The 12,267-nt window shown below is 50.4% G+C and overlaps 3 protein-coding genes across 3 annotated transcripts; 1 reads left to right on the top strand and 2 right to left on the bottom strand.

Moving 5' to 3' along the window:
* Positions 1 to 545: 545 nt before the first annotated feature.
* Positions 546 to 1,946, top strand: BO82DRAFT_395063 (S-adenosylmethionine-dependent methyltransferase; the record flags this gene model as incomplete). The annotated part of the gene is made up of 3 exons (XM_025638770.1): positions 546 to 606; positions 866 to 1,027; positions 1,090 to 1,946. The coding sequence occupies 3 exons, from the start codon at positions 546 to 548 to the stop codon at positions 1,851 to 1,853; spliced, it is 987 nt and encodes a 328-aa protein (XP_025488106.1). The 3' UTR covers positions 1,854 to 1,946.
* Positions 1,947 to 2,503: 557 nt separating this feature from the next.
* BO82DRAFT_292596 (uncharacterized protein) lies at positions 2,504 to 4,007 on the bottom strand (the record flags this gene model as incomplete). Its single annotated transcript, XM_025631768.1, has 2 exons — positions 2,504 to 3,502; positions 3,603 to 4,007. The coding sequence occupies 2 exons, from the start codon at positions 4,005 to 4,007 to the stop codon at positions 2,504 to 2,506; spliced, it is 1,404 nt and encodes a 467-aa protein (XP_025488105.1).
* A 5,034-nt stretch (positions 4,008 to 9,041) lies between these two features.
* BO82DRAFT_318667 (Hsp70 family protein) lies at positions 9,042 to 11,535 on the bottom strand (the record flags this gene model as incomplete). The annotated part of the gene is made up of 4 exons (XM_025632651.1): positions 9,042 to 11,097; positions 11,187 to 11,252; positions 11,313 to 11,436; positions 11,509 to 11,535. The coding sequence occupies 4 exons, from the start codon at positions 11,533 to 11,535 to the stop codon at positions 9,323 to 9,325; spliced, it is 1,992 nt and encodes a 663-aa protein (XP_025488104.1). The 3' UTR covers positions 9,042 to 9,322.
* Positions 11,536 to 12,267: the final 732 nt, after the last annotated feature.

Raw genomic sequence — 12,267 nt, 5'->3', positions numbered from 1 at the left:
ACATGTCACCAGAGAGAAATCTCGCGTGGACCGAAGAATAGAATTGAATCACTGACATGACAGGGGAAAAAGCAGCTTTCAGGGGATACCTGTGTAACTAGACGAGCATTAGTGCTGACGCCCACGGCCCGTCGGCTATAGTTGACTGTTGGTCACGTAGTCTAGTCAGAGACTAGAGAGTAATGCCATGCCTTGGGCTTATGCACCGCTTATGTAACTATCCTCCGTGATGCTCATTCCCGCTATCTGCAAAACTTCATCCTTCGGGAGATGCCGAGGAATCACTGATATCAAGTGAAACACGCTCGTGCAGATCGGTTGCTGATTATTGCCAAATCGACAGTGCGATATATCCTACCTCTCATCTCTGATTCCTGCTCGAAAAAGCAAAGCTAATTGGGCACCGTTTCTCTATCTAGAGTGGTCCTCCTGTCTGGTCCGTCGCACCGCCGATCTCCGAGTATTCTAGCCATTGGCGCAATTCATACTATAGCCCAACCATTCTGTACCTCCTATTGTTAGGTAGGGAATCAAAGCCTGAAACAATGGAACAGATCACCAGCTTCCTGTCGTTACTTGGAGAAGAAGTAGAAGATGCCGACGAGGGTATGTCCCGAACAATCCATTTGCTTCGATATCAGCCAGTATATGCGTGCCGTATGCAACATAGAAGAGAAACAATCTTTATAGATCACCAACGCTGCAGTCATACCATGTGAAGAGGGGAGAGGCCGAGGGAGATCCAAATCGCTATACATCTGTCTGCATGCACATAGCCAATCTAGCCAGCCGTCCTCACCATCTACCCCAGCGCCAGCTCTATTATAGAACCTTATTAATTGATCCAACCGACCATACCCTACAGAAGCCTTCTACCTTTTCGCACAAGACATCCCATCCTCAAATCTAGGCTTCGTCGACTCGCGCGCTACCACCGTCGACCTCACAATCAATAACCAGGACTACACCATTCATCAATCGCCCACGTTACTCTCCTCGACCCGTGCAGGGGGCACAACAGGCGCAGGTTCGTCCATCAAGCCAAATCTCTCACCGCATACTTCGTGCTGACATGGATTCATCATCAAGTCCTCTGGAAAATCACCCCGCTCTTCTCCGAATGGCTCTCCTCCCCGACCAACCCCCTCTGGACCCAATCCCTCCTCTCGTCCGCCTCCACCGTCGTCGAGCTCGGCTGCGGCATCTCCGGGCTGAATGCCCTCACCCTCGCGCCGAAGGTCCACCACTACATCGCGACAGACCAGGAATACGTCCACCGGCTCTTCCGGCAAAACATCGAGACCAACCACCAGCCCTCGACCGCGACCAGATCCTCCAAGTCTCGTAAGACGCAGCAACCACAACAACAGCCCAAACGCAGCAAACACAAGCAGCAACAGCAACAATCGACATCATCACCAAACATCACCTTCACCTCCCTGGACTGGGAACTCGACATCGCGGGTTCGCTAAAAGCCAGTGTCGGCCTAGAGGACCCTGACATTGACGACGACAACGAGGAGGAAAAAGAGGTAGATCGAGGGTTCGATCTCCTGGTGTCCTGCGATTGTATCTACAACGATGCGCTGGTGGCGCCGTTCGTGCGCACGTGCGCCGATATCAGTCGGTTAAGGCCGATTTATACCACCGATAGTCACGGTGCGGGGAGGAGGGGGAGCAGAACGCCGACGATCTGCCTCATCGCGCAGCAGCAGCGGTCGCCGGAGGTGTTTGAGGCTTGGCTGCAGGAGACGCTGAGGGTGTTTCGCGTCTGGAGGGTCAGTGATGATGTGCTTGGAGGGTCGCTGAGGTCCGGGACGGGGTATTTGGTGCATCTGCTGCTTCTCCGGTAATTGAGAGCTGGTGCTAAGCTTGGGCTTGGGGGGGGACCAAAGAGTGTAGTCGGGTCGGGTCAAGACGGGTTTGGAAGATGCAATAGATCATAGCATGCGTGTCCTACTTATCCCGAATTGGTTCGTTTTCCGACGATGTATGGCGACTCTGGTCGCACGTATGTGTCAACGCCTACGCAACGCAGCATTGGACTCAAGAAACTCATATTCGTTGAAAACTCTTTTGGGTGGTGATGTTGGAAGACTTATAGCAGGAAAGCACGAGCACAGTCACCGTGCGCTATGGCATGGAACATCCCGTTGCTCTTTGAGATGTAGCACAATACAAAGCTATTCAGAAGCATTCAGTATGTGCACGTGATCGGAATACGAAAGACAAGAAGGTAAGCTCAGATCAATTGAGACCCTCGGGGCCAGCCATATGAGGTAAGACATTATTACATTAAGTAAGAAAACAACATGCAGAAGGCCACCCACATATACAAAGGAGGGAGGGTATGTGAAGCAGAATCCCTCGTGGGATGATGGAGACGGCAGTCAACCACCACCGGAAACATGCTCAAAACTATGCAAAGGCAATGATGCGAACATCTTGCGTCTTCAACAGATACCGCAATGCAACGATGATTAGTAAAATTATAAGACTGCTATTACTGTGTATCGGCCGTTTCTTTGGGGTCGGTGTTCTCTTTCTCATGCTCACGTGGACGAGGAAACTCGGCCTCGTCCTTGAAGGGGTGTTTATGGTCCGAGGAGGTTTGCATTGGAATCTCTATCGGACGGGATGGATTCGTATCTAACCGCTCGCGGGGGTCGCTCTCTGGGTCGCGGTCGATGATGGATGAGATGGATTGTTTCGTCGAGCCGTTGAGGCGGGCTTGTAGTTGATGTTGATCGGGGACTGGGGGCATCGTCATTACTGGAGGTGCAGGCAACGTCCTATCCGTGGACTCGGTCTTCACCGGGATGTCGTGGCTTTCCTCTTCATCCGACGCAGAAGAATACTCAATGTCTTGTTGGTATCCTTCGTGGTCTGTGGGGCCGGACTCAAGCCGGCTCTCTTCCGTGGATGCGCGGTTGACATTTGCCACTGGGGGAAGGGGGGCGTTGGGGTCATAAACAAGTCCGCATACCTCCAATGCCCGGGATTGACTGCCCAGGCTGCGGTCCTTGTGTTTCTTCGTCAAATGGCACATGAACCCATGGAGAGTCACAAAGTCGGCCTTCCCACAGCCGGATACTGGGCAAGTTAAATAGACCAGACTACCGTCTGAGGGACGCTTCCAGAGGGCCCTGCCAGAGGGATCATGCGCGGCGGGGCGCCCATGTCGCTCTCCCCAGGCTTCGACATTCTTAATAGTATACTTCTGCTTTCGTCGGATCGAGGTAGCACCGGTGGGGTCATGGTGAATGTGCTGAGGTTGAGGTGGAGGTGGAGGAACGTGGGGTGCAGGTGCTTGTGTCGGCGGTGGAGGGATGGGACGAGGCTCCGGGGGGCTTTGTTGCTTGAAGAATGCAAGGGTAGTGGCTGCATTGGTCTCCGACAACCGACGAGGCGGCGTTGGTCGAAGCGGCGGGGAGTCCATCCCAGCGTTATACCCGAGGCCCATTGATTCTCTTTTCAAGCGCTTTCGTTGCCTACGCAGGTCCTATTCCGTAGGCACATGCGAATCATGTCAGATGATGTGGTTTGTGGAAGAATAATAAAGACACAATTTCACTTCTTTCTGCTGTTGTTCTTAACCATACCTCTTCTTCTGCTTCGGCATTCTCCGTCAACCTACGAAAGTCCTCGTCCTCTCGCTTGCGCATGGCGAGAAGATGGCTACGAGCCGCCATACGAGCCGCTTCTTCATGCTCCAACTGTCTCAGGCGAGCTTCAATCTGGTCAATGTGCGGATGATGAGCGGGCGGTGCTGGGGCGGAAACCGGAGCTGGCGGGCCTGGTTCCTGCATAGGAGGAGGAGGCGGCGGCGGTGGAAAAGGACGAAATTGGTGGTGACCGTGCATCAAATGCTCCGGGGGAATAGCTTGGCCCGGATTCATGGCGATTGGGTGGAAACGTGGGAGGCTCATAGCATTGACATGATGGCCGAGTCCGCCGTTGATCCCGTTCTCGTGCACTGGTGCCACGGGAGGCGCTGCAACTGTCATGGTGGAAGACTGGATGCTCAGTCACAAGATTAGTTATTTGCAATCACTCGTTGCTGGCATGCACATGCAAAAGTCTGCTGGGGTGGTTTGATGCAGCCGCGAAAGAGATGTGCGCTTCGGTGAACGCAAACGACAGTTGACACGATCTCAGAAGTATATCCAAGGAGGGTTATCTCATTGAAGGATGGGGGAATACGTGACCCGACCCAGGTAGGAGGCCGACAAGGGTGGTGGAAGGGAGGTGTAAGAGGGATCAGAGAGAGGGGGGTGTGGGGGGGAAGAGGAAAGGAGGGTAAGTAGGATTGAAGTAAATGTGAGATACTAGTCGCACGGCGGATGATATGATGAAACTCAATGAGGGCAAGGGAGGCAGGGTGTAAAGGACCGACTCTACTTACTCTCTTTTACACTTGCAGCAATGATCAAAGCAATGTCAAAGGGCAGTAGAGTAAGTGTACAGCAAGTACTACTGTACCAACCAAGAACAGAAAGAAAAAAAACAAATTGCTAGCGCGATGCAGCTTGCCCGTTTTTCTCTCCAATTCTTTTTTTCCTTTCCACCTTCTGGAAAATCTCCCGTGAATTTTCCTCAGTGGGCTGTTTCGTTGTCACCCACTAGAATTGCAAAACGATGCAAGTGGCAACGGTCAAGCAAGGGGAGTCGATGGTTGGGGGAAAACCAAGAGGAAGAACACAATCAAGAGTTCAAGGTCAACAATAGATCGTGGATAGAAAGGGTCCTAACAGAGATGGGGTTTGAACGAAAGTTCAAGCTCAGACAACATTGAAAAGAAAACAACAAGCGCAAGAGTAGAAGAGGATACAGAGTTGGAGAAATATTAATCAAAAGTGATAATAACAATAATAAATTAAACCAGTCAGCTGGGACAGCTCTAGTCAGGACGCTAGTAGCTAATAAAACTAGTCAAGAGTAGTCAGTGGTGACTAGACTAGACTAGAGCTGTGAACAAAAAAGCCAGTTTGATTTTACGGTCAGTTGGAAACAAACAATTCCATGGATGAAGTCTGGGACTCTGGGACTTGCAACAGCACTAGTAAGGTCCCGATGTCAGATCTAGTAATAATTGACAATATTGGCCATAGTTCTCCGCGTGATGGAGGACAAAAATGCACAACTCTTAAACTTCATTGGCATAACAGCAACATCGTTCGGAGAATTTAATAGTTTTTAAGAGACTGGAGCTGTCAGGCGTGAAGTTTCTCTTTTGGAGAGGACAGAGGGAGAGGAAGAGGGAGAGGAATTGGAACTTGATGGAAAATTGCCCTAAGACGCAATTGTCAAATTGGCAAAATGATTACACCTCCCCTTCTTCTTCTTGGTGCCAAAATCCTTCAGTGCCAAAACTCATTATGTGTTGTATTAGCCTGTACCCCCTCTTCCCCCCCTCTCTCCGAGCTGAGAAAACCCACTACTGTCACACTAGTGACAAACACAAATCGGCCCAGGATTCTATGAATGTATTCCGTAAAATCTTCTTATTCATCATCCACTTCCCTCTCCAAATCTAATCTTGGATCTGAGATGTATTCACCTTGATTGCTTAGCGTAAAGCAGGCAAGCAGCAGAAAATGAAGAAAATGAAATAAAATAAAAGAAGAATAATCAGGAGCAAAGACCAGGGTTGATATGTGCCATGCCACAACAACTAGGGCATCCCCCCGGGTGAAGTACCGAAAACCACACAAGGTGGAATCGTCAAATGGGACCAAAAAATCAGGTACACCCACGGCAAAGGACTGCACTCTTTTTGGTTGAAGTGGTCCCTCTCCGGGTGCTTCGCCTCGGTAAGTCGATGATGAATCACCCAAGGCATTTTCAACACTTGCAAAGAGATTCAGCATGTAAAACAGGTTGTCGTAATAATAATCATAATCATAATAATAATAATAAAAACAATTGATATGTGGTACATCCAAAGTTTCCTAGTCCTCTTTCTATCTCTTCAGTAGTGCTACCTTGGTTTTTATTTTTAGCCCTGAGGCTGGCAGCCAATGAGGCCCAGCTGATCTACTATTTATCTTGTAACGCAAGTTTTGAAAAGACAGGTAGAATATCCTGGAAGTTTAATGTCTGACACATGGCCAACCGCGATTGCAATTGGAATACTCTATTGATTGCGACAAGAATCCGTCATCAACAACTCAACCCTGTTCGTTCCCGCAGCATACCTTATGAATTGCAGTGGGATCTGAAGAAGGAAGAACAGACGGCGCGACGGGGAATAGACTGGGCAGACAGGCAGGCAGGCCACCCAGAAGTGGGCGGTACCTTTTCCTCCAGTGTTTAAGGAGAAAAAGTGGATGTACGTACTACGACTGTGCTGATGAGGGTAAGTAATAATGAGGGCACCAAGTGGGGAATGACCCAAACCTCGACTGGAATATTCCTGGAACAGGTACATTAGCAGAGTGATCGACAAATGATGAAGGAGAAAATTTGCAGCCAGACGTAGACGCCTCAATCTAAGGAAATAGACTTGCTCCAAGTGGCTCTGAAATTAGGCTGGACGTGAGGAGCGCCCTTTTTGTCTAAGCCAGAGCCAGGGTAGAGAACGGGGCGCGCAACAGACGATCCAGACTTCTTTTGGGTCGGTAACAGTCGGATAAGGACTGTCTGTTAGTAACAGGCTTCTGTCTTCCATGAAGCATTGTGTGGTCCGAGCTGAATCATCAACAAATCGCTCTCACACTGTCTGTCACTGGGACTTTTAGTCTTAGATCGCAACAACATTCAATTGTTCTTCTCATGAATACATCGGGTACAGTACGTGTTCAGAGCCCACCCTAAAAATCAAGTCTACTCTGCCAGTCGGCCAGCCAATGTATCAACTGCAGTTGTGTACAGCGTTGATTTGTCCTCTCTGCGGCACCACTGCTGCAAGTCTCCCAGTGAAGATTGGCTGCATCATGATGGCTGTCTGTATGCTGCCGATAAGGACAGAAAGTACGGAGTACTGTGCATACATACATACAGTACAACACTACAGGTTCCCGTCCCCCGTCCCCCGTCCATCATCCTACATACTTCACCCATTCAACTTCTTGGAATCAACTACTCATGGTGTGTGGTGTGCTTGTTGACTATCATCGCACAAGCTGATAGGGGGAGGGACAGTCGTCTTGGACACTTAACCGCCCTTCATATATGTCCCCTTTACCCCGTACTCAACAAGCTAATACCCCGTCCATGTCCAAGGATGATGTTCTGGCCTGCCGGTTTAGACCATTGAACTATAATAAATAATCTGGATCGATAAGTCCAAAAAGGCACTGTCAATCCTGCATATCCCGCTCCACTACTACGGAGTAGTGATGGGGCAATGAGTCTGCTTCCACCCTCTTTGTCGTCTATCCTTGATTGATGTAATTCTACACAGAAAAGGATCTTTCCTCCGCACCACCGGGTCCCCCCCCCTCCTCCCTCTCCATCCCATCTCAACCCTCCAGTGCAATCAGAATTACTCACTTCTAGACCATGGACATACACCGTCAGCCGTGCTTGGACGCAACGACGCAAGTCAACAACAATGGCCATAAACTCACCCCTCTGTAGATTCGTGGCAATTTGTCATTCAGAACCCCAATGCTGTACGGAGTACTGTCCACCTCTCTACCGTGTTTACGTTCAGAACCCAGAAATAGTCTTCATCATCGCGATATTTCAGTCCAATCAATGAAGTCTAGTCTGCATGCAAGGACTGCTGCCCACTACTACTGTACATTGTCTCCTCCAGCCTCCAGCCTCCAGCCTACAGCCTATCATACTGCATAGTAGTGCAGATGGATGCAATCCCACCTCACCTCAGTGAACTGTCTGGCCACAGAAGTCATGGACATCAATCCCGTTCGACAAACACATCAGCGCATTTTGCCAAAGTGAGGCTGCGAGCAGTAGTACTAGAACATAAGCGCTACGACTGGAGGATCACGCCTTTCCGCCAAGGGCAGGGTGAACTAATGGGATCCGTGTTTTTTCTCATATACTGAGGTACTATAAGTAACGTTGTCTCTCGTTCTTCCATCAGCGAACGAGGAAGGTCTTCAAAGGCTGCAACCACCAACAATGAACGTCTCAATTTCTCATTTGGTTATGTTCTTATGCAGCCCAGCGCTTGGATCTATTTTGCGGGCGCCCACCCCCATCTAATCAGTGTACGGAGTAGTGTAGTTCCCAGACAAGTCAGTCAGTCCCTTTCCTACCCCTCCCAGATAGTCATCAGCAAGTTGTCTCTGGTGATGATAATGGTGGGATGGGAAAAGAAACCTGAAGTATCTGAAACTTTCCTTTAGACGCCGTCCTCGTCCTTTCGAATATCAGTGCGAACATCCCCCTAAAAAAAAAAAAAGAGATCTTGGGTCGTCGTTGACCTTTGAACAATGCGGGATTTAGACACTCTAATCGATAGGTTAGACTAGTGGCCTTCAGCATCTGGCATGAGGCGTCCGGGCTGTCTCAGTCCGCGGAACCAATTAATCACAACGGGCTGGTTCTCTTGAGAGGGACGTTGAGACCGATGCGGTAAGACTGTAAAGCTACCGTCCTAGCTAGTTAGTCCCAGAATTACTGGGTCTAGCACCGGAGATTTGTACTACGCACTTTGTAGTAACTAGCCCCTGCTAGACTACACGCTGCTTAAGGGATTGGGAGCAGATTACAGCGGTATTCTGTCGGTAATGATGAAGAGGGTCAGCACAGCATACCGTACCTAGGTGGGACTGACCACTTTGTGGACACGCGCGCAGTCGGCGGCGGCCCACAAACAATTCTGAACGATTCCAGAATGTCTACCACACAAAGGATAGATTCCCAGACAATATTTCCTGCCGAGCAAAAACTACACCAATTTTCACAATAACAAGCATGCACATCGGTTTAATCGAGAGGAGAATTTCTTCTTCTATTGTCACATGTTCCCACACCACATACTTTTCTTTTGTGGTCCCCCAGCCATAATGTCATTAAGTTACAAAAATGTAGACACTCCATGCATCCGACCCAACGGATTGCCCTCCGTCAAATACAAACGCTGATCCGTCCCAAGAAGTGCGATAAGGAGTTTAGGAAAGGGGATAAGAGAACATCAAGTAAATAGCAAGGTGGAAAAAAAGGGAGAAAGGGTAAAAAGCAGAACACCCATACACCGAACAAGAGGATCAATCAAAGCTATCGGTATGTGTACATATCATGCATGAAAACAGAAGTGTAGAGGGAGAACCTCTAGGGAATACTGAGAAAGAGATAATACAAGAATATCCCACATCAAGAGACGGGAATTTCAGTCAGGGTAGAACATTTAGGCCTTGTTCTCACCCTCGGGCTTCTGCTGCTGCTGCTCAGCCTGGGCCTTGTGCATCTTGTCGAAGAGGGTCAAGCTGGCGTTCTGGAGCTCATCGGTCTTCTGCTTGAACTCCTCAGCAGTAGCGGTGCCCTCACCGGACTGGTTCTGGGCGATGAACTCGCGGAGAGAAGCAATCTTCTCGCGGATCTGCTCGGCCTCGGCCTTGTCGAGGCGGTCCTCGAACTCCTTGAGGGCCTTCTCGGTGTCGTTCACGACGCTGTCAGCACGGTTGGCAGCCTCGATGGCGGACTTGCGCTCCTTGTCCTGAGCACCGTATTTCTCAGCATCCTCAACCATGGACTGGATCTCAGAGTCAGAGAGACCGGAGCCGGAGGCGATGGTGATGGACTGGTCCTTGCCAGTGGACTTGTCCTTGGCAGCGACGTGGACAATGGAGTCGGCGTCGATGTCGAAGGTAACCTCAATCTGGGGAACACCACGGTGGGCAGGGGGGATACCGACGAGCTGGAAGTTACCGAGGAGCTTGTTATCCTTGACAAGCTCACGCTCACCCTGGAAGACCTTGATCTCGACAGCAGTCTGGAAATCAGCGGCAGTGGAGAAAGTCTGGGACTTCTTGGTGGGGATGGTGGTGTTGCGGTTGATCAGGCGAGTGAAGACACCACCAAGGGTCTCGATACCGAGGGACAGGGGGGTGACGTCGAGGAGGAGAACGTCAGTGACCTCACCAGCGAGGACAGCACCCTGGATGGCAGCACCAATGGCAACAGCCTCGTCAGGGTTAACGGATTTGGCAGGCTCACGACCGAACATGGACTTGACGGACTCGGTGACCTTAGGCATACGGGTCATACCACCGACAAGGATGATATCCTGGATCTCGCTGGACTGGAGGTTGGCATCCTTGAGAGCCTTGCGGACGGGCTCGATGGTGCGGCTGATGAGAGGGTCAACCAGAGACTCGAGCTGGGAGCGGGTCATCTTCAAGTTAATGTGCTTGGCACCGCTGGCATCAGCAGTGATGAAAGGAAGGTTGATCTCGGTCTGGAGGGAAGAGGACAACTCGATCTTGGCCTTCTCAGCAGCCTCACGGATACGCTGAATAGCCATGCGGTCACCGGAAAGATCGAGGCCAGAGTCTTTCTTGAACTGCTGGACGATGTGACGGACAAGGGAGATATCGAAATCCTCACCACCGAGATGGGTATCACCGTTGGTGGACTTAACCTCGAAAACACCCTTCTGGATCTCCAGAACGGAGATATCGAAGGTACCACCACCGAGATCGTAGACGGCGACAACACGGTCAGCCTCCTTCTCGAGACCGTAGGCAAGGGCGGCGGCAGTAGGCTCGTTAACGACACGGAGAACGTTAAGACCAGCGATCTGACCAGCATCCTTGGTGGCCTGGCGCTGAGAGTCGTTGAAGTAGGCAGGAACAGTAACGACAGCGTTCTTGACGGGCTTGCTGAGGTAGTTCTCGGCAGTCTCCTTCATCTTGTTGAGGACGAAACCACCAATCTGAGAAGGGGAGTACTTCTGGTCACGAGCCTGAACCCAGGCGTCACCGTTGGTGTGCTGGACGATCTTGTAGGGAACCTCCTTGATATCACGCTGGACCTCAGCATCGGTGAACTTGCGGCCGATGAGACGCTTAGTGGCGAAGAGAGTGTTCTCGGGGTTGACGACGGCCTGACGCTTGGCGGCAATACCGACCAAGCGCTCACCATCCTGGGCGAAAGCGACAACGGAAGGAGTAGTTCTGGCACCTTTGAAATGAGTCAGACGCGAGTTACTTCGGGTTGTGTTGCGTTCCAACTCTAGTGGCGGCGACTTTGAGAGAAAATTCTTCACATACCTTCGGCGTTCTCAATGATCTTGGGGGTCTTGCCCTCCATGACAGCAACAGCGGAGTTGGTGGTACCTATTCAAGCACGTAAGCTTCGAGCCTCAATTACAAGAGTATTCATTATTCTCGACATACCCAAGTCAATACCGATGACCTGACCCTTCACCTTCTCCTCACCTCCCTCCGTGGAGTTCCATCTCCGGATAGAAGCACCGGGAACTCTGAAGGCAGGGGCACGAGTGAAAGCAGTGCGCGGGAGCTGCGGATAATGAACATTGTTAGTTTTGCTATTGCGCATACTATATCCAACGTGATGGGAATCGAAACCTACCGCGCGAGAGATGCGAGAGGACAGCATTGTGAATGTGATTAAAAGAAAGAGATAATACAGGTATTAAGGGAAAGAGAAGTATAGAAGCACTCCGGTCGATTCAATCGAGAGGAGAGGAGGATGAATAGAGGTATAAGGGTATAGGTAGGATGAGGTGAGAAGGGAGAGGTAGGATGAAGGAGACAAGTTTTTTGCACTGATTCCGGGGAGGAAGAAAGTAAAAGAAGGGAGACGGCAGGCGTCGTAAAAATCGTCCCGGAGAGCTTCGGCCCGTCGTCGAACTTGGTAGAATCACACCAACGCAGCTAATGGACCAATGACATTTCAGATCTGCTTCTGACCGCTCTGGAGCGTAGCCGGACCTGTGAGTCGAGTTCGAGAAGCTACGAGTAAAGGAACGATCGATAGTAGTCGTTAGTGGCGAATATTTGCCTCTCCAGCCCTCAATAGATACTTATGTACAATACATGCTATGCCTGTGTAGACTATTGACTACGCATTTACCTTTTCTACCAAGCTCAGTGTCGCAGAACAAAATTCACGAACTTGAGGTGCAAGTACCGCCGGCCGGCAGTACCCGTTCTCCAAGTCAGAAAGCTCCGATGAGCGGCCGCCACTAAATCAGCCTCTGCATGGTAACGATATCTAAATATCCATCAGTAAGGCACTCCTCGCCATTTGCACAAGCCTGGTAAGTATGATTATTTTAATTGAGGGTGCGCTGCTCTTTTCTTGAGACCCAGTATGATACCCCCTTTT

This window comes from Aspergillus uvarum (assembly GCF_003184745.1).
Source record: "Aspergillus uvarum CBS 121591 unplaced genomic scaffold BO82scaffold_62, whole genome shotgun sequence".
Taxonomy (NCBI): Eukaryota; Fungi; Ascomycota; class Eurotiomycetes; order Eurotiales; family Aspergillaceae; genus Aspergillus; species Aspergillus uvarum.
This window is presented reverse-complemented; position numbering and strand designations above follow the sequence as displayed.